The 26,703-nt window shown below is 41.1% G+C and overlaps 1 protein-coding gene across 13 annotated transcripts in view; it reads right to left on the minus strand.

Moving 5' to 3' along the window:
* RYR1 (ryanodine receptor 1) overlaps positions 1–26,703 on the minus strand; it is a 169,619-nt gene that overhangs the window by 1,756 nt on the left and 141,160 nt on the right. For 9 of the 13 annotated variants that reach the window (XM_056540397.1, XM_056540398.1, XM_056540396.1 and 6 more), the window contains 18 exons: positions 25,221–25,302; positions 17,921–18,056; positions 15,365–16,079; positions 12,720–13,190; positions 12,554–12,645; positions 9,909–10,077; positions 8,921–9,007; positions 8,594–8,818; positions 8,359–8,489; positions 8,212–8,254; positions 8,006–8,136; positions 6,975–7,035; positions 2,118–2,264; positions 1,729–1,863; positions 938–1,094; positions 778–842; positions 231–331; positions 78–129 (listed from right to left, as the gene is read on the minus strand). In XM_056540397.1, the coding sequence (XP_056396372.1) occupies positions 78–129; positions 231–331; positions 778–842; positions 938–1,094; positions 1,729–1,863; positions 2,118–2,264; positions 6,975–7,035; positions 8,006–8,136; positions 8,212–8,254; positions 8,359–8,489; positions 8,594–8,818; positions 8,921–9,007; positions 9,909–10,077; positions 12,554–12,645; positions 12,720–13,190; positions 15,365–16,079; positions 17,921–18,056; positions 25,221–25,302 (3,000 nt within the window). Of the gene's footprint in view, positions 1–77; positions 130–230; positions 332–777; positions 843–937; positions 1,095–1,728; positions 1,864–2,117; positions 2,265–6,974; positions 7,036–8,005; positions 8,137–8,211; positions 8,255–8,358; positions 8,490–8,593; positions 8,819–8,920; positions 9,008–9,908; positions 10,078–12,553; positions 12,646–12,719; positions 13,191–15,364; positions 16,080–17,920; positions 18,057–25,220; positions 25,303–25,843; positions 25,874–26,703 lie in introns of all 13 variants that reach the window. The other 4 variants (XM_056540390.1, XM_056540388.1, XM_056540389.1 and 1 more) reach the window with 1 other exon arrangement.

A 26,703-nucleotide genomic window follows, 5' to 3' on the forward strand; every position in this document is an offset into this window, starting at 1 on the left:
GATGAAGTCTTTCCAGAATAAAGTGGCTCCTACCCCCAGTGATATACAAATCAATGAAATATTGGAGAGATACTCACCTGCCCAGTGTGTTCTGTCTCGTCCTTGTTGATAAGGTACATTAGGAAGAACCTATAAGACAGAGGACAGAAAATGTTAGAAAATATAACTTCTTGTTTCAGAGATAGACCCATAATTTCATTATTCTCTAAGCAACCCCTCCTACAACTCACATATAATTGGCCAAGTTATGTTCTTCAAGTGTATGCGTCTCGAAGCCGTGCGGCGTCGTGTCAAAGTAATCACTGCCAATGCCACAGATAAAGCATTTGGTCTGGAGATAAAATAGAAATAAACAATAATGAAATTATTTATTTTCATAAAAAATGTTGCATGTCTGATACTGCAGAGGCAATGTAGTATTAGATGGAGGCCAGTTGGATGAATGACCATTCATGTAAAAAAAAAGGCCAGCTAAAGTGTGCCAAAATAAAAGCTGCTTGCACAGAATGGTTGTCCCTTACCCTTCATAGAAAAGGGTTCTTAGCATGAGCACCGTCTATAAAGTGTATATATTGACTTTCCTTAACAAACCTTAAAAGGCTGCCTCATTAGGAGAGTATAGAGCAGATACTCATTACAATTAGGAAAAGGTGGAAATGTACAGGTATAAGGAGGAAGATGGGGCAGTGGTACAGCATTTAAGATGTGGTCATCAATGGAAAGTAAAAGGTTGAGTGGTGTGGTGGAACATATGGGTTAATGTGTGAAAAGTGTCACCTCCATATCTTCCTTCACTTGTTCCTGTTGGTCTCTCAGCTCTCCAAATGCATCAATAATCAGACCTGACAGAGGAGAGCATTTATTAGTTATCAACATGAGATTGGTAAAATAAATGGACAATGACGTCACCAAACAAGGCTATGTAAATATAACCTACCCTGAATGATGGCCAGAAGGATGACAATGACGAAGAAGAAGAATGTGATGTCAAAGACCACACGGTAAAGTTCATACTCGTCTCCTGCTGGGTCTTCAATCTCATCCCCTATACCTCCACCAGCTCGTACCCCAACGTACATATGGAAGAGATAACACTGTATGGAGGAGAATCCAAAGAATTGTGTATTAGGACAGGTAATAAATACACTTACATAGCAGATTGCTTGTTTAAAAGTGTGTAAAAATATAGGGTAGTGCCAATGCTATAAATATAAAACACAAACAGATGTTAACTAATGGATCATGCACATAGCCATCTCAAGGAACCATGTTGCAGGGATCTGTATAGCAACCCTAAAATGTATACTATCGTATGCCTCCGATTTCACATGGAATTAGTCATCATCACGAGATGCTGTATTTTGTAGACATCCTATCCTTTAAGCATTGTACACTGACACAGAGTGCCTCAATGGGCTGTGGTGTATAGGATACATGCTCAAGGCCTTGCCATGTTTGCAAAGCATCATGGGTTTTTCTCCTTTGTGACAATAGCTAATTTTGAAGAGCAAGCCATGGCCAACCAAGTTCTTCTGCAGGGTTAATGTAGAGCTACAACAGTCAGCTATGCAGTACATAGATGTCTGAATAAAAGTTGCTCTCATAGAGTGGTTTGTTGTTCTTGCTAATAAAGCAGGGTCCTCCCCCCCCCCCCCACCTATGACATCCATGTTTAAAGGGGTTCAGTGACCACTCACTTCAAACATAGATATTTGATAGGATACTCACAGTCATCATATCATCGCACTTCATATCCGGTTCATCTTCATCCTCACTCTTATTATAGAATTTACGGAAGAAGTTAAAGGCGACCACTGTATAAAGATATACAACCACGGCAAGGAGTCCCACTGTCATCATGAGCTACCCGGGAATTAAATAGAGAAGAGTAAGTAGGACACACAAAGAAAACATATTTCTAGAGAAGGAAAAACTGGGAGCATTCCATGAATAAAAATAATATGGTAGATATATCTGCTCCCTAAATAAAAATCCCATATGATGCATGATTTCCCAATGGCAAACTGAACTCTATACAGTTGTAGCAGAGCTGAATTTGTCACAAAGAAGCCTGTTTATTCCCATTTACTGTCTGCTATTATGTAGACAAGTCAGACCTGTTTGCCGTTGTGAGTGACTGATGACAAGATGGTACGTAGGGTCTTCACTCCCATAGCGATATCCAGAAGATGACAAGCAAAGAAGAAGTTGTTATAGTGTCCAAGAAGTGACATGACCATATACCAGACCAGGTATAGGAAAGACTGGTGATCAAAGGGAAAATAATATCGGTATTACTATGGGATACAACATTATGTTAATATTACTACCAAAAAAAAAAACATAAGTCACATGTAAAGAGGAATTAAAAGGATTTTCTTACTATACACATTTATGGCATATTAATAGGTTCTACCATGGAGACCAACTAATGAGAACTCATCAATACCGAGAGCAGTGGTGCTATGCTTGTTTGCAAGAGAGAGGTGGCCATACATATGTGGTCACTCTTCATTATGGTGATTGGAACATACAGAAACATCTCCGAGCCTTTAATGGGCACTATCATTAAAACAAATTTTTGCTATTGCACTCCTTATGGTAAATAAAACCTCTTTCTAATGTACTTTGTAATGTACATAAAAAAATGACGTTTTCTATGTTTTATTTGTGTTTAAAGAAGCTGCCACTAGGTGTCTTCCTACTTGTCCAGAGCACATTTCCCCCCATCTCTTGCACAGACTTTGGACTCCTGCTGGCCTGGCAGAAGTCCAAAATCCAGAAATGCTTTCTGGAATGCTGGGGGGTGTGCAGCCTTAGCCAATCATAGCTCATCTCACACTGAATTTCTCTGGACTGTGTGTAGCAGAGTGAGGGAGGAAGTTCTCCCCTGTATGGCTTCAGATGATGTCACACCTGCTGGGGAACGCCCCTTCCCAGTCTGTGAATCTGACTGAGCAGAAAATACAGAGCAATATCAAGGTAGAAAACTAACAAATAATAAAAATAAAGGCGGGGATAGTTTATCATGATGGGGTAGTGAACTGGGAGGATTAAAAAATTTACAAGATCATAAGAGGTACTCATTAAAAGGAATCTGACATCATCTTCATGCTGCCTGAACGACAAGTCCCCAATGACACCTGCCTGCCCCACCAGCCTTCATTGATAGATCCCTTCCTATATTCAAACAGGGAGAGATCCATTAATAAAGGCTGGTGGGGTGAGGAAAAGCCACCGGGGACCTCTCAGATGACTCCTCGATTGGGCAGCATGAAAGTAATGATAGGCTCTCTTGTGACTGTGTGTGTATGTGACTGTGTGTGTGTGTGACTGTGTGTGTGACTGTGTGTATGTGACTGTGTGTGTGTAACTGTGTGTTTGTGCGACTGTGTGTGACTCTGTGTGGGTGTCTGTCTGTGAGTGTGTGTCTCTCTGACTGTGTGTGTGTTTGTCTCTCTGTGTTGTATGTGTTTTTTTTTGTGTGTGTGTGTGGGGGGGCTATAACCAGCGATCTATTGTGGGGAGACTTTGACCCATTGTGGGGAACCTGCAAGGGAACCTGCGGCCTAATATGGGGAAACTACTACCAAATGTGTGGAGTCTATGCTACCTAATGTGGGGAATCTATGCTACCTAATGTGGGGAATCTGTGCTACCTAATGTGGGGAATCTGTGCTACCTAATGTGGGGAAATTGCTACCTAATGTGGGGTAACTGGTACCTACCTAATGTGGGGGAACTGGTACTAAATGTGGGGAATCTATGCTGCCTAATGTGGGGAATAGATGCTACCTAATGTGGGGAAACTGCGACCTACCTAATGTGGGGGAACTGCTGCCTACCTAATGCTCCCCCCCCCCTGGCAGCAGCACCCTCATCATCCACCAGCAACACCCCCCCCCCCCCAGCAGAACCTCCATCAGCAGATCCTGATGGTGGATGATGGCGGTGCTCCTGCCAGGAGGATGATCCTGCCGATGGATGATGGGGGTGATACTGCCAGGGGGGATGGCCAGTAGCACCCTCATCATCCTCCAGCAACACCCCCCCAGTAGTAGCACCCCCATCATCCACTAGCAACACCACCAATCCCCCCCTCCCGTGGTAATAGCATCAGCTAACGGATGTTGAGGGGTGTTACTGCGGTTGTGGTATTATATTCAGAGGGTGCACTGTATGGCAACGTATATTCAGAGGGCGCAGTTTGTGGTAGTATTATATTCAGAGGGCGCAGTTTGTGGTAGTATTATATTCAGAGGGCGCTGTGGGTGGTAGTATTATATTCAGAGGGTGCAGTTTGTGGTAGTATTATTAAAGGTGAGCGAACTTACAGTAAATTCGATTTGTCACAAACTTCTCGGCTCGGCAGTTGATGACTTATCCTGCGTAAATTAGTTCAGCCTTCAGGTACTCCGGTGGGCTGAAAAAGGTGGATACATTCCTAGGAAAGTGTCTCCTAGGACTGTATCCACCTTTTCCAGCCCACGGGAGCGCCTGAAAGCTGAACTAATTTATGCAGGAGAAGTTATCAACTGCCGAGCAGAGAAGTTTGTGACGAGTTGAATTTACTGTAGTTTGCTCATCTCTAAGTATTATATTCAGAGGGCGCAGTGGGTGGTAGTACTATATTCAGAGGGTACAGTATGTGGCGGTATTATATTCAGGGGTACAGTATGTGGCAGATTTATATTCAGGGGTACAGTATGTGGCAGATTTATATTCAGGGGTACAGTATGTGGCAGATTTATATTCAGAGGGGACAGTATGTGGCAGATTTATATTCAGAGGGGACAGTATGTGGCAGATTTATATTCAGAGGGCGCAGTTTGTGGTAGTATTATATTCAGAGGGTACAGTATGTGGTAGTATTATATTCAGTGGGTACAGTGTGTGGCGGTATTATATTCAGGGGTACAGTATGTGGCAGATTTATATTCAGAGTGTACAGTATGTGTTGGTATTATATTCAGAATGTACAGTGTGTGGTAGTATTATATTCAGAGGGTACAGTATGTGGTAGATTTATATTCAGAGTGTACAGTATGTGTTGGTATTATATTCAGAATGTACAGTGTGTGGTAGTATTATATTCAGTGGGTATGGTGTATGGAAGGTTTATAATCAAAGAGTGTAGTGTATAGTAGTATTATATTTAGAGGATACAGTGTCTGTCAGGTTTATAATAATAATTGTTTTCATATAGAGGATGAGAATGCGCTGACATAGTGAGGAGACGTCTGGGCGTCACATTCTGCAGAGAGAAGTTTTAGCTGGAACAAGTCCTGGCGGTATGTACCATCTGAATTAGATAAGGAAAGACTATAGAGAAGACGTCACCTGTAGTCACTGATATCATTGTGTATTCTCCTCACTATAGAGAAGACGTCACCTGTAGTCACTGATATCATTGTACATTTTCCTCACTATAGAGAAGACGTCACCTGTAATCACTAATATCATTGTGTATTCTCCTCACTATAGAGAAGACGTCACCTGTAGTCACTGATATCATTGTGTATTCTCCTCACTATAGAGAAGATGTCACCTGTAGTCACTGATATCATTGTGTATTCTCCTCACTATAGAGAAGATGTCACCTGTAGTCACTGATATCATTGTGTATTCTCCTCACTATAGAGAAGACGTCACCTGTAGTCACTGATATCATTGTGTATTCTCCTCACTATAGAGAAGACGTCACCTGTAATCACTGATATCATTGTGTATTCTCCTCACTATAGAGAAGACGTCACCTGTAGTCACTGATATCATTGTGTATTCTCCTCACTATAGAGAAGACGTCACCTGTAGTCACTGATATCATTGTGTATTCCCCTCACTAAAGAGAAGAAGTCACCTGTAGTCACTGATATCATTGTGTATTCTCCTCACTATAGAGAAGATGTCACCTGTAGTCACTGATATCATTGTACATTCTCCTCACTATAGAGAAGACGTCACCTGTAGTCACTGATATCATTGTGTATTCTCCTCTCTGTGTCCTATCAGAGCTGTAGTCACTTGCAAGTTCTACAGTTATGGTGAGTGAAACTACAACTCCCAGCATAACCTCACCACTGCTCAAAGGGGTACTCTACTGGAAAACATTTTTTTTAATCAGCTGGTGCTACAAAGTTAGATTTGTAAATTACTTCTATTTAAAAATCTTAATCCTTCCAGTACTTATTAGCTGCTGTATAAGCGATTCACAGGAAGTTATTTTCTTTTTTAATTTATTTTCTGTCTGACCACAGTGCTCTGTGCTGACACCTTTGTCCATGTCAAGAACTGTCCATAGAAGGAGCAAATCCCCATAGCAAACCTATCCTGCTCTGGACAGTTCCTGACATGGACAGAGGTGTGAGCAAATAGCACTGTGGTCAGACTGGAAAGAACTACACAACTTCCTGTGGAGCATACACCAGCTTATAAGTACTGTAAGTATTAAGATTTTAAATAGAAATAATTTAAAAATCTGTTTAACTTTATGGCACCAGTTGATATAAAAGTAAATGTTTTCCAGTGGAGTACCCCTTTAAGTAATTCTGGGAGCTGTATATTTCAATGGTGAAAACTTCTCTAACACTTTCCTATTCTGTGGCAACTGGTATATCTGATTATTATACTGGAATTTCTCACAATGCGCTACACCAGTGGTGTGTGTCACAACAGGCTAAAAACTTACTGGGGGGAGGTATGAGGGTGACACCATTTTCTACCGCACCGGGTGACACCAACCCTAGCAATGCCACTGCATACAACAGCTATATTACCTACTATGGAGTTAGAGTCATATTTTTCCCACATAAGACAATATAAACTAAAATACAGATCCAGGTCTTAGCCAATATAGTTTCCTAAGGCGGATATATGGTACTATAATTGTAGATTTGAAAATGATGCTCTATTCATAGCATTTGCCTAAACAGGGCCTCACAGTTATAGTTGTTTATTCTGGAAATAGTACTCACGTTATTAGTGAAGACAACTCCAAATTTCCAGATCTGGTATTTTATGTCAATGGAGGTGACCCTGTGGTAAAAAAACAAAATAAAAAAAAAGTATGTCTTAAAGTTAGGACATAGCTGTATAAACAATGTTCTTTTTCTTTTTTATGTACAGTAAAACATGGTATGGGAGATAAGTATGAGAAATAGGAAGCATAGTTTACTTGGGTAAATGTGAGGAAAGATTTACTTATTAAGGGTCTATTCACACGTACAGTATTCTGCGCAGATTTGATGCACAACATTTTCTGCTGCAGATTTCCATGTAAACTAATTGACTGAACACAGCTTGAAACCCTGTGCATCAAATCTGCACAGAACACTGTACGTGTGAATAGACCATAAAGGAACACTCTGGGCAAAACCAATACATTGAATTATGCCTGGTGTGAGGTTGTGAGGGTCCGGCATGACATGTATTTTTTGTTTGGTGTTCTTTGGATGCCTGTCTCGTGCTCTGCCCCCTTAAGCCCTGAATAAGGCAAAACAAGAGTGTATATGTGTTTAATTATGATGGAACACAACTAAGCTAAGACAACACACTAAGGATTAAAGGAGAAGTATCACAAACAAAAACTTCCTGCGGATAAGGGATAAGTTTTAGATTGCAGGGGTCCAACCGCTGGGACCCCCAGCGATCTTCTGAACGAGGCACTGGCTCTCTCCGGGAACAGAGCATGTGGACCCCCGCACAAAGCGGCAGCCCCCCCCCCCCCCCCATATATTGCATCTCTATGGGAGAACCAAAGATAGCCGAACGGCCCTCCAGAGACATATGAAGGGGCGTATCGGCTGGCGCTTCATGCGGGGGGTCGACACGCCTTGTTCCCGGAGAGAGCCGAGGCCCTGTACAGGAGATTGCAGGAGGTCCCAGCAGTCGGATCCTCCACGATCCTGCATATAGGGGATATCTTTTTGTACATGACACATCTCCTTTAAAGGACCATGAGTGGCGTAGACAGAATTAAACTTAAACTTGGACTTAATAGACTCACCATGTTAGGAGAGATTTATCTGGCTCTGGTTTCTTCCCATTCTGAGAGGTGATTTCCAGACTGGCCAAGTCCATTCCCAACAGCTCAGCAATTCTTTCACGACCATAGATATCTCCGTATTTGTCAAGAACCTGGAAAAAGAGAAGAGTTTATGTGCCAGGCTGAAACAATTCAAAACTAAGTTTAAGCAGTTTTAAGACTTTTACCTTTCGTTTTACAAACTTGTCCCAATAATTGCTTGGAAATGATCTACAAAAGATAAAGAAAACAGGACAAGAGATCAGCAAACTTCATGACATCTTTAATTTAATTGTAAGACTTGGAACCCATTTTCTCCTTCTGTGCCAACTTACGGAGTATTTAAGACCAGACGATCCCACTGTCCTTTTATGTCATCATCCTCCGGCTGCTCTGTAATATAGACACCATCGAATTCCAGTTTACGTGCCAACTCTTTCTCCCGTTTGAAGATGACAAGTGGTACCTAATGAATAGGATTTCAAGTCACTATTCAGAATTTAACTGCATACAATCTCGTATACTGCTAGAGATAAGACATAAAGTGGTTTGTCAAGCCAGCAACCTCACCTTCAGACAATTGTAGCCAATGATACACAGGAAGGCAATAACTGTGTGCAGTACAGACAGAAAATACAACGTAGGCTGCATATATCCCGTGCTTTCCTCCAAGAAGAAATATACCACACTGTCTTCATCATCCTCATCATCACCGCTTCCCTCATCCAGAATAGCAAGATCTTCATCTAAACCAGAACCTTCAAAGTCATCCTCACCTTTTGGGGAATCAGATACCTGCAAAAAACCAATGTAATTGTAACCAGAACCATATTCCACTGTAACTATCAAATGGTTTATCACTAAACATCACTACATGGTTATATTCCCAGAATTCACCTTATAGAAAAGCAGAATAAAATTAATAGCAAAGGCCAAGAAAAGTGCCAGGAACCGAAGGTTGTAGAAATTCCTAGAGAGGTAATTCTGGAAAGAAAAAAAAATATATGATTGGTGGAAATATATTACATATGAATAGGCTATAATAAATTATCATTAATATATAGTAATTAAATAAATTTATAGGACACTCATGAATTTTTCTAAACGTTGACAGGGGCAACCAGTGCCAGGAAGCTGCCACCAAGGCTTACAAGACCAAGGGGCACCTCAAAAGTGAATGTTGTAGAAAGTATTTATTTATAACTTTGTTAGATATTGTATCAGGGCCCATTGTATCATGGCTGAACATGTCAGTATTGCCAGCTGATGGCTTCGAATTAGTCGGTCATAAAACCAATGCTCATTAGCTGTAGATCTCATGTAATAGGGTATGTGCAATTGACGAACGATGGAAGTAAAGGGCCGTATAAGCAATCCAGCGAACATTCATCTGGGACTGTCTGCAAGACTGTTGCTGTGTAATTTCAATATAGGGATATGTCGGCACTTTCGTGAAATCTGCGTTGATGCACAAGGTAGGGTAAAGCCACAGGTAGAAGAAAGATGATACCCAGCACTCACCAGTAATGCACAGTGAAGATTTACTATGCCATAGTGTAATACAAGGACGCGTTTCGGCGTCGGAGCCTTCCTCAGCTGTCTGCCTATGGCAGACAGCTGAGGAAGGCTCCGACGCCGAAACGCGTCCTAGTACTACACTATGACATAATAAATCTTCACTGTGCATTACTGGTGAGTGCTGGGTATCATCTTTCTTCTACTTGCTGCTGTGTAATGGCTTTTTGAATGAGCGCAGAGATCGGCGCTCGCTATGGCCCTGCAGTCAGTACGTGTAAAGGGCCGTCATAGGATGTGTAATAAATCTAGCAATTTGTTCCCAAAGCTGTATTTCAATGCTACTATGTTAATGTAAATGATCACTGACCAAGAATTTGATTCTCTGGATCTCCAACTCATTCCATATTTCTGATCCTCCTTCTGAAATTTCTGATTTCTTGTCTTTACTAGGCGCCTTTTTCATTGGTGGAACCTCTGGTTCCTCAGGAGCGGGAGCTTCCTCTTCCACTGCTTCACCTTTTTCTCCATTCTCTGAGCTGTAAATAATGGAAATATAAAAGGGTACAATGTTGTGTAGGTGCAATGACAAGATGTTCCATTGCAAAAATTTGAATCAGTACTACTACATTTTCCAGAAGTGTAGTGTAAATGACTCTTTATGGCAGTTTATTAATGGGTTATAGTAGGCTGTATTGGGCATTGCAGCTCAGCTTCATTTAGTTGAAGAGGTCTTAGTCGCAATTAGTGATGAGCGGCATTGGCCATATTCGAATTCGCGATGTTTCAAGAATATATAGACGAATATTCGTCCTATATTCACGAATTTTGCGTATTCATTATATTTGCATATTCGCATATGTGAATATTCACATATTCGAGGAAGAAAGCAGTGAGGGGGTGGGCAACTTTACTATTGGTTGCTAGGGATGTTGTTGATAACCTCTGACAAGTGTATTTGCATCATTCTAATTGGCCCACAAGTGAAAAGAAGGAATATGCGGGAAAAAGTGATTATTCGTAATTTCGAATATATATCGATATTCGTGATAAAAATTTGAAATGCGAATATTCGCGCCCAACACTAGTCGTAATACAAGGTGAAGTCCAAGGCAATGGTTTTTATTCGGTTTGTTTTTTAAGAAAAGTTAAGTTTGTTATACCTCCTGACAAACTACACACAGTATGTGGGAAAACTATTAAAGATATTACCTAGTTTCATTTAAAGGTATACGCCACTATTTTAAAACTTAAAGTGTTTAATTGTGGGGGGTCTGACCTCTGGGAACCAACACAATTTCCTGAACACGTCCTCGCACTCCCTGCACTGTCAATGGGATTGCCAGAGATACATGAATACAGTGTTCATGTGTCTATAGTGCTCCTATAGACAGTGCATGGAGAGGAGTAGTGGACTTTAATTAAAGGGGTTCTCTGGTGGAAAACTTTTTTTTAAATCAACTGGTGCCGGAAAGTTAAACAGATTTGTAAATGTCTTCTATTAAAAAATCTTAATCCTTCCAGTACTTATTAGCTGCTGAATACTACAGAGGAAATTCTTTCCTTTTTGGAACACAGTGTTCTCTGCTGACATGAAGAGCACAGTGCTCTCTGCTGACATCTCTGTCCATTTTAGGAACTGTCCAGAGCAGCATATGTTTGCTATGGGGATTTTCTCCTATTCTGGACAGTTCTTAAAATGAACAGAGATGTCAGCAGAGAGCACTGTGCTCGTGATGTCAGCAGAGAGCTCTGCGTTCCAAAAAGAAAAGAATTTCCTCTGTAGTATTCAGCAGGTAATAAGTACTGGAAGTATTAAGATTTTTTAATAGAAGTAATTTACAAATCTATTTAACTTTCTGGCACCAGTTGATTTAAAAAAATAAAATAAAAGTTTTCCACCGGAGTACCCCTTCAATCCTGCGCAACCTAAGATGATGATTAGGAACAAACATTTTTGAGGGGCATTCTGGAGAAGATTTTATTTATTTATCTGTGCTCATGGTGCAGTTAATTATAAAAATAAAAAAAAAGCCCCTATACTTACCCACCTCTGTTCCTCGCCATGCTGAAATTACTTGTAAATGTGTTAAACAAAGACCTTCCCACTCAGTAGTAGCCAATCAGTAGTAAAAAAAATAATTATCCGGAATACTCCTTTATAGGGAACCTGTCATTACTTTAAGGCTAGGTTTCCACAAAAGTTTTTACCTGGCATTTTTTTTGGAAAGCTGCCATTGCAGTTTTTGAGCCAAAGTCCAAAGTGGATCCATTAAAGGAGTACTCCGGTGCACACTTTTTTCATTGTATCCCGTCCGGGCTGCAAAATAAAAGAAAACACACTTTATCTTACCTGCCAATGAGCCCCCGGAGCTTCGGTACAGTTGTTCGGTCCCCGGGCTGTATTCTTCTTACTTCCTGTTAGCCCGGCACGTCACACGGAGCTTCAGCCTATCACTAGCCGAGACGGGACATCGCTGCGGCCAGTGATAGGCTGAAGCTCCGTGTGACGTGCCGGGCTAACAGGAAGTAAGAAGAATACAGCCCGGGGACCGAACACCTTTCCCTTTGCTCTGGGGGCTTGTTGGCAGGTAAGATAAAGTGTGTTTTCTTTTATTTTGCAGCCCGGACGGTATACAATGAAAAAAAAAGTGCGCGCCGGAGTACTCCTTTAAGAAGGAGCAGTGTAAATCCTTCCTTTATATTTCCCAGTTCTTTTAAATACACTTCTGGTTTTGGCTCAAAAACTACAGTGGCAGTTTAAAAAAAAAAAACGCTAGCCTAATGCTGTCCCATCCATAAGTCATAAGGGTGGTTCCCTGACAGCTTCTCCCCTCCCCACCAGTTTCAATAGATCTCGCCTGTTTGGTTATATGGAGAGATCTTTTATTTAAGGCCGGCGGGGCAAGCAGAAGCTACCAAGGGACTGTCCCCATGACTTACAGTTCAGGCGGCATGAAAGCGATGATAGGTTCCCTTTAAGATATTACTGATATTACTAACTCTCATACTTACTCTGCTTTCTCTGGCTCTGGTTCTGGCTCTGGTTCTGCCTCCTCTGCCTGTTGCTCCGGGGCACCATCCGCATGGACAGGTGCGTCATCGTCCTACAATTAATTGTTTATGGTCAGTTGTACACCATTGAACACTTAATTATAATTGCCAGAGAAAATTTACTCACATCAAACTTCCTCTTTAAAATGGGTGATCCTTCTGGTGTTGGTGGTTCAACTGGTGTGGTATCTCCCATATCGCCTAAACCACCGGGAGCATCTGGAGCACTAGATCTGTAGTGCCCTCCATCCTTTTTGAGGTCAAGTCCAAATATTTCTGCACCTTCCTCGTGTACTTCTTCTTTGCCTACATCCACAGAGTCCGATGCATCTCCAGACTCAGGTAACTCATCACTAGTGGTTGTAGGAAGTCCATCTCCATGGACCTCATCCTGTGTAGGATCTGGCATACTGGCCAGAATTTCAGTTACAGTTAATTTCTGAGCACCTTCTACAAGGCTGCCTCCAAACAATGTGTGCCATATGAGGAAGAATATGCCCTTGCAGACACTGTAGATGAAGTGAAGAGTCCCAATGAATAATGTCCACAGGAAGGAGGCAATGGCCATTACTATTTCCTTTATTGTCATCTTCTTGACCTTATGAAAAAAAAAGAGATATAACTGAATCAACCAACCAAGACATTCTTAATTTCTATGGTCAACTTATTTACTTCTATATACACTTTTTTGCTTTGCTGTATAAACTGGAACACAGTCAGCGGAGTCATCTCCCTATCAGTAAAGGATAGTTTATAATTGACTGGACTCATTGATAACATCAGAATATCTATATATATAAAACTCAACGTGTGTGTGTGTGTGTGTATGTATGTATGTTCCACAAAAACTTCCAAACGGCTAAAGATATTAATATGAAACTTGGCACACATGTTACTTATATATCAGCAACAAACATAGGATAGGTGATTTAACCCTTACTCACCCCCATTTGCCAGGGGCGGGGTTTATGTTTAAAGTCCCACACAACTCTATGGGAAATATATGTTACTGCATAACTTCCAAACAGCTGGAGATATTTCGATAATACTTGGTCACGTTACTTATATGTCCACTTAAAATATAGGATAGTTAATTTAACCCTTAACTACCCCCATTTGTGAGTGTAGGGGTTTTTGTCCAATCCAAATCAATGGGAAATGTATGTTCCCACATAACTTCCGTACGGCTGGAGATATTTCAATACCTGGTACACATATTACGGGTCGGGATATGAGGACGGGATGGGAGGTCAAGATAGGAGGTCAAGATAGGAGGACGGGATAGGAGGACGGGATAGGAGGTCGAGTCAGGAGGTCGAGATAGGAGGAGGGGATAGGAGGACGGGATAGGAGGTCGAGATAGGAGGCTGGGATAGGAGGCCAGGATAGGAGGTCAAGATAGGAGGACGGGATTGGAGGTTGGGATAGGAGATGGAGATAGGAGGTCGGGATAGGAGGTGGAGATAGGAGGACAGGATAGGGTGTTAAGTTTTTGATCGGAGTACCCCTTTAAAGAAAATGGTGCTGGCTTCCCCTTTCATTTCACCTAGTCTGTGCTATGCACATGTGCAGTAAGCAGTCCATGCTTTTCTATGAGACACTCTCAGTCTTAAAGGGGTACTCCCGTGGAAAACTTTTTTTTTAATCACCTAGTGCCAGAAAGTTAAACAGATTTGTAAATCACTTCTATTAAAAAATCTTAATCCTTCCAGTACTTTTTAGGGGTTGTATACTACAGAGGAAATGTTTTTCTTTTTGGATTTCTCTTATATCTTGACCACAGTGCTCTCTGCTGAAATCTCTGTCCATTTTAGAAACTGTCCAAAGCAGCATATGTTTGCTATGGTGATTTTCTCCTGCTCTGGACAGTTCCTAAAATGGACAGTAGAGAGCACTGTGTTGTGACATAAGAGATATCCAAAAAGAAAAACATTTCCTCTGTAGTATACAGCCCCTAAAAAGAACTGGAAGGATTAAGATTTTTGAATAGAAGTAATTTACAAATCTGTTTAACTTTCTGGCACCAGTTGATCTAAAAAAAAAAAAAAAAAAAAAGTTTTCCACAGGAGAACCCCTTTAACTTTCTTATGCCCTGTGCCTGCCATAAAGCAGCTGTGTAGGTGTTGTGAAGTGACACACCACAAAGAGGCTACAATAATGGCAGCCCCCAGTACACACTTTATTTATAAATAACATTGAAACTACATATTGTCCTAAAACTAAATACATAAATTAAATGCTTTATCTTGATAGAATAATTTTATTTATTAAAAAAATAAAATGGTGACACATTCCCTTTAAAAAGATTGGTACTCTTTAAATTTCCTATGTCTGTAACATTTTAATAATTTATTTGAATGATATATGACTAATTTGTTCTTTGGAATAGTTATAGGTATTGGAGTTTTTATCGATTGTTGTGATTTACTTTGGGGGGGGTGGGTGGAAGGTAAAGGTGATTGATGTTCCAAGCTCTTCAACCAATTGTTGCAATGTGAGTGATATTGTGATTCTAAAGAAGATACACCCTGCTGCATGGTCTATACAGGCCAATACAAGAAGCAACTGGGTGTCTCCAATATGGCTGCTTCTAAGACATTTTTAAAAGTCTCTCCTAAAGACTTACATTAAATTAATAAAACCATAATGATATATATGATACAATGACACATAATACCATAAGCTGTGTGGAGCTTTACATACAGTATAGTTAACCTATAATAAAGGTATGGTTTGTGTTGTATTTTTCTGTGTGCCAGACCAAGTACTTACCTTTCGATATTGTCTTCTAAGATTCTTGTAGGTAAACATTTTGAAGAAGTTTATCACGTTGTTTAAAAAGTCTCCAAAAGCTGATGTCGCTTCAGATGGATCAGACCCATTCTCGCCCTCCTCTCCTTCTCCAGATCCTTCTCCTCCTCCAAAATCTTCATCGTCATCCTCAACTTTTTCTTCTTCTGGCTCTGAGATTTGTGCAGCAATCTGCATCTCAAAAATCGTGTCTTCACAGAAGTTGACAAAGAGCTCCATTTTCTCAGACTCCCCTCCTTCATTGACCACATCAAAGATAAACTGGCGTTTGGACTCTTTGACCTGCGGCATTTCCCACTGTGCTTTATTGGTCTCACTAATCTCAAAGTATATACGCTCAATCTTTTTGCCTGCTCCCATAATCTCAATCTTACCAAGATATGGCTTGAAGTAGTTAATAATGCAATCAGCCAACTCCAAAAAGCTCTGCAACCTTACGTCATGAGGGACATGCTCCGACAGATTGGTTAGTAATACTGCCACATTGAAACCAATATCCTTAGCGGGTTCCTGGAAACGGTTGGCAAATTCTTCAAAGTCAATCATTTCATTTTCATCAGCTTCTGAGCATGAAAGAAGGAACTGGATCTCAGATGTAGTGTATTGTTTCTGGCTGTCCATTGCCTTTTGGAAATCTTTTTTGGATATGAGACCCCGAGGATCTGTGACGTAATCTCTGCAATACAAGAACAATTCCCATCATTCTTAACAATATTTCAATTACATTTTAACTGATAGGCTGGGACATATATTTTCTCTATCATCACTTAATTCAAAGGATGCCAGAAATGTCCCCTGCAGTGGCAGCAGTAATATAGTATTATATGGCAGCCCTTTAGATCATAGACCACCCATGTAATTACTATTTTGCCACACTCTCTCTTTGATCTGGCTGATAGAGGGGTGTTCCAAGCAAGAGACCCTTCTTTGATATTCATATGTCCTACAAGGGCTCAGGCATAGTAGATCTTGATAAAGAGCTCGGTCCGAGCTAGAAACGCGTTGAAAGTCCTTTTTAGTCAAACCTTTTATGTCTACTTCGATGGAATAAAGCAAACCATTTATTGGGAGAAGCGCCTGTTTGTGGAGAAATTCTTTCTTTGCTACTAAGTTCTACAGGCAGAGTAGATGTCTGTCACGGACGCCTCTGTCACAATTCTATTTAGAGGGACCTGGGAGCTGGACATATGTTTGCCCTTGGTTGGATGTCCTCTTTTGCTCCCTATCATTGGATTAAAGTCTAAGCCTGTTAGAGATACAAGGTGGCAACATAAAGGTGTTGTTCGGGGCCCGAACATCTAATTAGGGTTATGTTTTGGCTAGAGTCAGTGAGCACCCTAAGCTCTGAAAGGACACCCCGGTTGAGGGTAAGCTTCCAAGGAGGAAGCAATGTTATACGGCATCAGGAGAACATGTGCCATGGTTGTGTATTATGAACTGTGAGGACTCCCATCATCTCTTCCCCCTATGCAGACTACGGGCTGTAACTGTGCTTCTCCCACCATCCACCAATTAGGCTGCATTCACACCACGTTTTTGCAATACACTTCCCTTATACGTTTTCAATTTGAAAACTGTACAGAACCGTATTGAAAACCGTATGCATTGACTCTGAATTGAAAACCGTATGCCAAACGATGCATCCGGTTGTGTCCGTTTTGCATCTTTTTTTTCTCCCATACCCAAAACCGTAGCCTACCATGCTTTTTGGTCCGGGTGAAAAACCGTATTGAAACCGTATATATATATATATATATATATATATATATATATATATATATATATACACATATATTTTTAACATGGGAGTCATGGAGAACCGTAGAGAACTGCATGCGCGTACAGTTCCATCTTGTTTGCACCATACAGTTTTTGACTTTGCACATGCGCAGTGCACGCCAAAAGTTTTTTTCTTGGAATTTCAGTCAAACAAGTGAAACTTTATTAAAAATGTATACTTTTTTTTTTCTAAAAAACGAATGCAACCGGACATAATTTTTTAAACCATATATGGTATTCAACCGTATATGGGTTCAAATTTGTACATACGTTTTCATTCAGTTTAGTCCGGTTTTGAGGAATCCATTTTTCATCAAAAACCTGATACGGGAAACTGTATTGCAAAAACGTGGTGTGTACCCAGCATTAGACTGTGCCCGGCAACAACAGATTAACAGCTGCACTTGATGTTGTTTACCTATAAATCCTTATAAGGGCAATGGAATGTGATAATGTCATGTGACCTGCTTTGAGGGAGGGGGATTCAAAATTATTGTTTTACCTCATGCCTTGGGTAGGGGGTACTGTATGAAAACTGTTGTTTATGTGCTGAGTTCACATGAACCAGGGGTCTGTGGTGTCTTCTCTGAGGAAAGGGGACATGAGAACCGCATTGTTCTGGATATCCGGATCGCATGATCTCGAATCAACACGGAGCTACTCAGTTGGGGTGTAAGGGTTCCGTTACAATGTCTACACGGGAAAACCCATTTAATTAGTATTTTGTCAATCCTTTACCTGAAAGCATCAGAAGCCACAATATCCTTCAGCTTCAAGAACATGTCAAAGAATTTCAGTATCATTTCCACGTTGCTAGAAGATTCTACCAGCATGTCTACCATCTGACGAGCAATTGTTCCATTTACCACATTACCTGGAGGGAAAGACACATTCCATTATTTGTTATGTTGCACTAAATGTTATTCATGATGTTATTCAAAGTTACCATACGTTTGTGAGTTTGTTAATTGTTTCTATTAATTCAGTAAGAGTGAATTCACACACAGCAAGTTTGTTGCAAAGATGTGAATATCAATGACAAGAAAAGAATAATTCAGCTCACCGTATGTAGTTCTCAGACCCAGATCACGTATATAGTAACATACCTCTCCAGGCGGAAGACTCGGAATGAGGCAAGGGCCGTGTTCCCAGGTGCAGCAATTAGACAGAGAAGGAAATGGCATCCGGCTCCCAGACTGGATAAAATTGTGACTTTATTATATCATGTTAAAATCCAAACTAGAACATAATGCGGATAAGAACAAACGAAACGCAACCAACGCGTTTCGACCTGTTAACAAGTCTTAATCATGGTAAATGTGACAGACATAGAATGCATCTTGAATACTCTGGTAACCGGTGACGTCATATAGGGATGTATGGAAAATGTGGAGCTGAGAAAATATATAAACCCGAAATGGAGTATATACATATACATAATGAGTTATGCATTGATTATATGTCATTCAATAGTAGATTATTAATAAATATAACTCAAATCATGCCTGTAATTGAGTCCAGACGGGAAGCACGTATCTAAGCAGAGTATCCAAAACGCCTCCCGTCTGAACACGGCTCTGCTCCAATCCCCGGCTCTCTTGGGCGGGCGCACCCTTTCAATACCTGTCACTGAAATGTTCGGAACAATACCTGCATGATGATCGATAATATGCTTGGTGAAACCTGACACAGACCTACTACCAATTTTATTACTTTATTTAGTATTCAAGATGCATTCTATGTCTGTCACATTTACCATGATTAAGACTTGTTAACAGGTCGAAACGCGTTGGTTGCGTTTAGTTTGTTCTCATCCGCATTATGTTCTAGTTTGGATTTTAACATGATATAATAAAGTCACAATTTTATCCAGTCTGGGAGCCGGATGCCATTTCCTCTTCTGTCTAATTGTTGCAAAGATGCCTTCATCTGCCCTATTCATTTGAAATCTCCCCATCCAGATGAATAAACTGGATTTCTTTTTCAGAAATTTCTACAACATATCTGCCACACATAAACTCACCCTTGATTCACACGGGCAGATCCACAGCATATTTTACGCTGCGGATCCGCTAACGATGGACCCCTACAGTGTGTCTCAGATGTGCCTGCTTGGTGCAGCAATCCGCTGCTAAGAGCAGACACACTGCTGCGGAGTGCGAGGCGCTGCGCGCATGCTGTGTTGTGTGCGGGTATACTGTGCACTGCGATGTGGGCGACTCCCACATCACAGTGTGTCTGTTTGTAGTGGCGGATTGCTGCTCGGAGCAGGCACATCTGAGACAACTGTAGGGGTCCATCAATGGCAAATCCGCAGCGTAAAATACACTGTGGATCCTCCCATGTGAACGAGCCCTTAGAGCAGCGGTCTTTAAACTGTGGCCCTCCAGATGTTACAAAACTACAACTCCCAGCATGCCCGGACAGCCAACGGCTGTCCGGGCATGCTGGGAATTGTAGTTTTGTAACATCTGGGAGGGCCACAGTTTGAAGACCACTGCCTTAGAGTGCATTCACAAGTGCGCATTTTCTGCGGCAGATCTGCTTCAGATTTGCTGTAGCAGATTTTGCTACCCATTAAAGTCAATGGGGAGCAAAATCTGCAGCAACAAATTTGCAGCAACTAATATGCATGTGTGAACGCACCCTTATACTCATTTATTAAGAGATTTATTATCATAAAGGCTGCCTTAATTACCTCCTATTAGCCCCTTTTATGGCCTTCTCTCATTTGGGGTCTCCACCAATTAGGGTAGAGAATGTAAAAAAAAGTGTCTTTTTTCTGGAGTGTATTCCATGGATTTTAGTGGGGGGCATGTAATGCATTATTTCTCCTGAGGTGGCACTGTCGTGTAATTGATTACTTTCTGCCGAGCTCCACCACATTGATTTCCGGATATTCCAGCAGTGATATAGGTCCAGATTTATCAAACTGTGAGAGAAAAAGTGGAGAGATTTTCTCACAGCAGCCAATCACAGCTCAGCTAACGAGCTCTGGTAAAGTGAAAGCTGAGCTGTGATTGGTTGTTGTGGGAAAATCCATCCAATTTTTCTCTCACACAGTTTGATAAATCTGGGCCATAATCTCTGACCAATTTAGTTTAGAGGAATCCTCAATAGGATAGAAGCAGATAACCCCTTTTAGCAGTTAGAGGAGCTGAGATCTTGTTCTTCACAATTCCCACCCTGATTTGTCCATTTGTATTGTTTCCATGATGTCCATTATGCTATGATGGTTGATCCATTAAACAATTTCAAGCAGGACCTGGATGACTTTCTTAAAAAAAATAGAATAGGGTTCTGAGTTGCCCATAGCAACCAATCAGATCGCTTCTTTCATTTTGCAGAGGCCTTTTTAAAAATGAAAGAAGTGATCTGATTGGTTGCTATGGGCAACTGGGCAACTTTTCCTCTGGACAGGTTTTGATAAATCTCACCCTAAGGGTAAGTTCACACTAGGGATCGACCGATATCGTTTTTTTAGGGCTGATACGATAAACGGTGGAGGTTAGGGCCGATAGCCTATAAATTATACCGATATTCTGGTATAAGTTATCGGCTATTTATCCCCCCGCGACACCGCTGCAGATCATTGATTTAAAGCGGGCGCTTTAAATGAATGAACTGCAGCGGCTTTTGCAGTGCCATAGGCCGCCGTCGCCACCACCCGCTTCTCTCCCCCTAAATGTCAGGGTGGTCCGGGCCATCCATCCTTCCTGTAGTGTCCTGCGGCATTCCGGGTGGAGGGTGAACCGGTCCGGGCTGTTCTTCTTCTCCGGGGGTGCTCTTCTCCACTCCGGGCAGGCTCCGGCCTAGTAACGCAGCATAGACGCCGCTGCGCAGTGACGCCCGTGCGCAGCGACGCACCTGACGTCACGGCGTAGCGGCGTCTATGCAGCGTACTAGGCCGGAGCCTGCCCGGAGTGGAGAAGAGGACCCACGGAGAAGGACAGCCCGGACCGGCTCACCCTCCACCCAGAATGCCGCCGGAAACTACAGGAAAAATGGATGGCCCGGACCACCCCCATTACGGGTAAGTTTAATTTTTTTTATTGACTCGGAGGGTGGGGGAGGGGCCTGACCGGTATAGCGGTATGAAAAAATCCATAACGGTATACCGCCCAGCACTACGGTGGGGGGTGCGACGCGGTGCGGTGGGTCGGGGGGCGGTCGCGGTGCGGCGGGTCGGGGTGCGGTGGGGGTGGTGCGGGGGGCGGGGCATTATCGGCTTATCGGCAAGGTAATAGCCGATTCCGATAATGCCCAAAATCGTGATTATCGGCCGATAATATCGGCCATACCGATAATCGGTCGATCCCTAGTTCACACGCGCTGATTTTTTTAGTGGGTTTTCCGCTGCATATTTGAAAGTGGGCGGGCTCTTCTTGGCTGTCCGCAGCAGATTTTCCGCGGCGGAATGTAAATTCCGCCACGGAAAATCTGCTTCGGACAGCCAAGAAGAGCCCACCCACTTTCAAATACGCAGCGGAAAACCCGCTAAAAAATCTGCGCGTGTGAACGTACCCTCAGGGTAGGTTGACACTGCGGAATCTCCGGGCAGAAAATTTGCACCCGGAGATTCCGAGTGGGATCAGCACCGACTGAATCAGTCGTCGCTAGGACCGCGCGGACACTGCAGTCTCTGCAATGTGTTCCATGAGTAATTCTGCCTGAAGAATTTCCAAGCAGATTTTATATACAGTACATTTCAGCAAGCGGAATTTCTGCCTGCAATTTTAAAGCGGAACGTTGGAATCCTACGGTCTTAAGCAGAGGACTTAAAATGCTCTATAGAGCAGCATTACGAATATTTGACCGAATGTCAATTCCTTGTCTATGGAAGTGCTGAAGATAGCCAAGTAAAGTACTTGACTTCTAGAGTCCCATTGTTGAGATTGAACGCGTTTACTTTTGAAAACGATTCTGAAATAGTTTTTTCGTGACATATTGTACTTTACATTAATGCTAAATTTTGATTGATATATTTAGCAGTTTTTGTAAAAGAAATCCCAAATTTTGCAGAAAAAAATTAGCATTTTTCTAGATTTTACATTTTCTGCTCGTACGACAAATATTCATACCGCACCAAGTTAATGATTAATTCACATCTACAATATGCCTACTTTATGTTCCCATCATTTGATAAACAGTTTACTTTTTTGAGAATGTTAGAAAGTTTATAAGTTTAGCAGCAATTTTTCAGATTTTCAAGAAAATTTAAAAATCTGATTTTTCAGGGACCAGTTCAGTTCTGAAGTGAAATTGAGGGTTCTGTATGTTAGATACCCCCTAAATCACCCCATTTTATAAACTGCACCCCTTAAAGTAGTCAAAATGTTATTAAAGAAGTTTATTAATTCTTTAGTCGTTTCACAGGAAGAAAAGCAAAGTGGAGGTAGAATTAAAAAATTAAATTTTTTGCAGATTTTTTATATTATTCCATTTTTTCTGTTACACAGTAGGTGTTGACAGTGAAATGCAATTTAAGATTTATTCCCTTAATTCTTTGTGGCCTACATGAGTTGCACACAGGCCTCAAACATGAAGGCGTGCTGTGTAGATTTTGGGGACTCCTTTTAGTTTAGGATATTTTGTTGGCATCATATAAAGTTGCAGAGGCCTTGGGGTGCAAAAATATTTTTGGGAGACAAGTTGACACTATCATTTGTACCATTCTGGGGTACATTTGACACTCTGATCATTTTTTATAAAAATTTTTATGAGGTGGTATAAATAAATAAAAAAAATCTATTCTGCGGTTGTTTTTATTAATTTTTTTAGGTCGCTCGTCATGCATTTATACCGCATGACGAACAACCTAAAGAAATTGTTAACTTTACTCTGCAGGTTGATGCAATTATGGCGATACCAAATTTATATACTTTTTTTGTTGTTGTACATTTTAGTACATTTATGGCATAAAAACTTTTTTTGTAAAAAAAATCATGTTTGTATGTCGCCGTATTCTGTGAGCCATAACTTTTTGACTGACGCAATTGTGTGGGGAGTCTTTTTTTGCAGGACATGTTGATGTTTTGGGGGGGAATATTTTTGGGTGTGTTTTTGGGTGTATAATATATATTTATAATTTATTTTATTATTTTTGAATATGTTTTTCACTTTTTTTCACATTTATTTTTTAAAATTTTCTTTTTTTTTTATTTTTTTTTACTTTTTTATTTTTTACACATTTTTTTACACTTCACTTTTTTTTTTTACTATTATACACATAATTAAATGGAGTACACATTTGTACTCCATTGAATTATGCCTATGTCTGTCAGTTTTACACTGACAGGTATAGAACAAGGCTGATCGGCGCTCTGCTTTCACTTTACAGAGCGCCGATCGGTCACAGAGGGAGCGCAGTGCTGCAGGTGGCCTCCTCCAACGGGGCCCTCCTCTCCTGCAATCGTTTCACTGTGTGAAGCGATGGAGAAGAGGGGGAAGGAGGAGACCCCCGCACTATCACTGCTATTGGTCTGTCTGTAGCCAATAGCATGCCAATAGCAGCGATCGCTGGCTGGGGACCGCTGTGATTGGTCCCTGGCAGCTTCAGGGAGCCTCAGCTGGGCAGCACAGTCAAGCTCAATAAACAGTTTAAACTTATCATTACATGTACGTGGTGAGGCGGGAAGTCATCCCAAATCACCACATAGTTGTACCTGATTTTGCGGAAAGAGGTTAAATACAAACATAATGGCCAAAACAGTATGAATGTGGAGTGAAGTTACAATCGGTAGAATTGTTTTGAAAATTTTTGTAACAGAAAATCCCTTCCATTTATCTAAATAGGACTGTTCTGATGGAAAGCATCTGACATATTCCAGCATAAATGTTGTTATAAGGCTAGGTTCAGACTACGGAATCTCCGGGCAGAAAATTTCCGCCCGGAGATTCCGAGTTCCGCCTGCGCCGACTGAATTAGTTGGCACTCGGACCGCGCGGACACTGCAGTCTCCTATAGACTGCTATGTGTTCTGCTAGGATTTCTGCCTGAAGAAAGAGCAACCCCTTTCTTCAGGCGGAAATTTTTTAGCGAATTTTTCATCCGGATTTTCCGCTTCACAAATTCCGAAGTGTGAATTTGTGAACGGAAAACCATTCACTACACTATGCATTATAGTAAGCGGAATTTCTGCCGGAAATTTCAAAGTGAAAATTCCAGCGGAAATTCCGTAGTCTGAACCTAGCCTAAAAGCTGGTTTCCTCTATTGTCTAAATTGGGTCTAATTTAGTGTCAGTGCCGAGGGCAGCATGAGCTATAAATGCAGCACTGACACATGGCATACTCTGTCCATGTCAATTGAATTAAACCAGAAGATGAAGTTTCCAGGACTTATATGATTCATCCTTCTTACAAATTATCACCGAAAAAAACATTTAGCCATATTCCAGATTTATAATCTTCAGTGTACAACTTTTCAGGAACTGAATATAGTTCTGCACTGCACACTACCTAAGATTATACAGAATACATTAGGACATAATAATGGTGAGATGGACAATAATCCAATAAGGCTGGGTTTCCACACCTTTTTTGTGGTGTTTTTTTTGGAATACTGCCACTGCTGTTTTTGAGCAAAAGCCATAAGTATATTCAAAAGGGATGGGAAATATAAAGTAAGGATGTATACATCTCTTTCCTACTGTATCTATTTCTGATTTTGCTGCAAAAACTGGGGTGGCAGTTTTTCACAAAAAAAATAAAACACTAGAAAAAAACCTGTGTGAAAACCTAGCCTAACCCGCCATGCTCGCTCCAAAAACTCTATAGGAATGCCGCCTCAGGCAGGGGTCATGACGCGCTGCTCCCTGAGAGAGCCGGGGATTTGTACAGGAGAACGCAGGGGGTCCAGCTACTGGGGGCCCCCTGCAATCTTCTGTAGGGAGCCCTGTCTCCTGCGGATAGGGGATAAGTTTTTCTGTACTTTTAAGTATGAGACAATGTCAATACTCATCTTTACTCAAGTTCATTTACATTGAATAATTCTCAGTATAGTCAGTGACTTGTATGGAACTTGTCCTATAGTTTTACCTTCAAGTAGAGAAAGCAGCATAACAACCATGTCTTTCTGAAGGTCTAGCAGTTCCTTTAGAAGGCCAATCTGACTGGAGTCCTAGAAGAAAAAACACACCTCAAGGAAATCTAGTTCTTTTCAAGTTTCTTGACCTCTTCAAGATTATCATTTCTTGCAGACAATCTATTTTAATTGCTCTTTTTTCATTTATATTACATTGCAGCAGAACCTAAGTCAATAAGTTCTCTAAATTCAGTGTGTGATCAGACTGACCATCATATAGGTTAGTTATAAAACTGAAGGAGGAAGGGGTTATTAACAAAAAGAAATGCTATCTATCTCCCTAGAGATACAAGGAACATTTCTTTTATCTGTCCTTATAGAAAAGGGCAGTGCTCGAAAGCTCTAAAAGCAACTCCCATCATGAATTAGCTGGTTTATTCTATACATGGTCCCTTAACTTAGAGGTAGATTGGAGGAAGAGGCTTTGGGGACGACTGGAGGTTTATATAACACTAATAGGCTAAGTAAAAATTTGCAAAGCTGTGAAAATCACAGAATGAACAATTTTGATATTAAGGTTTTAGAAATGATGGTAAACAAGTCACAAGCAACGTAGAGTCATATTATTCCATCTTACCTCTGGATAGAAGCGACTCCAAAAACGATCCTTGTGTGCAATGCAATAAAACAGGCTGTTTAAATACAACTAGCTCAATATCCCTTGTATATGAGAAGAGCACCTTCCCTCTTATATTATAACCAGGCTGTATAGACGCAGTGTATTGTAACTGTACGCCAATTATTAGAGACTCGGTGGTATTATGGCATTACTAGGTCAACTTATGTTTTACCTTGTATATGTCAACAATTGTTTTCCTAAAATAGTGCCATTCATGTCTGTATGTTGTATCTGTCCATAGAGTTGGACTGTTCTTGTTAAACAATGTTCTCCACAAAATGACAGCTCATGAAATTGGACATTCTATATATTCTAAAATATATAACAATTGGCATACATAAAAGCATTTTCTTCATTCTCATTGGAGCCATTTTAATAGCAGGTAGACGTGCAAACACCCAGTGATGTCTATGTGAGTACCTCATGCCAAAACCAGAAAACTTAGGGAAGAATACTTGTGGGCCTGGGGCCTGTGTGCCTGGGGTCTACGTGTTTAGGAGAACAGTGGCACAGGACAGTTCTAGACCTCAATATTTACTCAGACAGGCCTGGTACTTTGTGTCATTTGAATTGCGCCTCCATCCCATTACAATATTATCTAGAGAACCTTCATACTTCTTCATACAATACCTGACAACTTATTTATTTGAAGAGTTCAGACCACAAAGCAAACTTGGTTTTTAATGTAATCTTACATAAAAATATATGAATTCTCTATAATTAGGAATTATAAGTTGCAGGAGGATGAGATGAAACTCACACTAGCAATGGAAAGGTTAAGGACAAAGTGGTGGAAAATGTAGTCTAACATGTCCCGA

This window comes from Hyla sarda, chromosome 9 (genome assembly GCF_029499605.1).
Source record: "Hyla sarda isolate aHylSar1 chromosome 9, aHylSar1.hap1, whole genome shotgun sequence".
In the NCBI taxonomy this organism is placed as follows: domain Eukaryota; kingdom Metazoa; phylum Chordata; class Amphibia; order Anura; family Hylidae; genus Hyla; species Hyla sarda.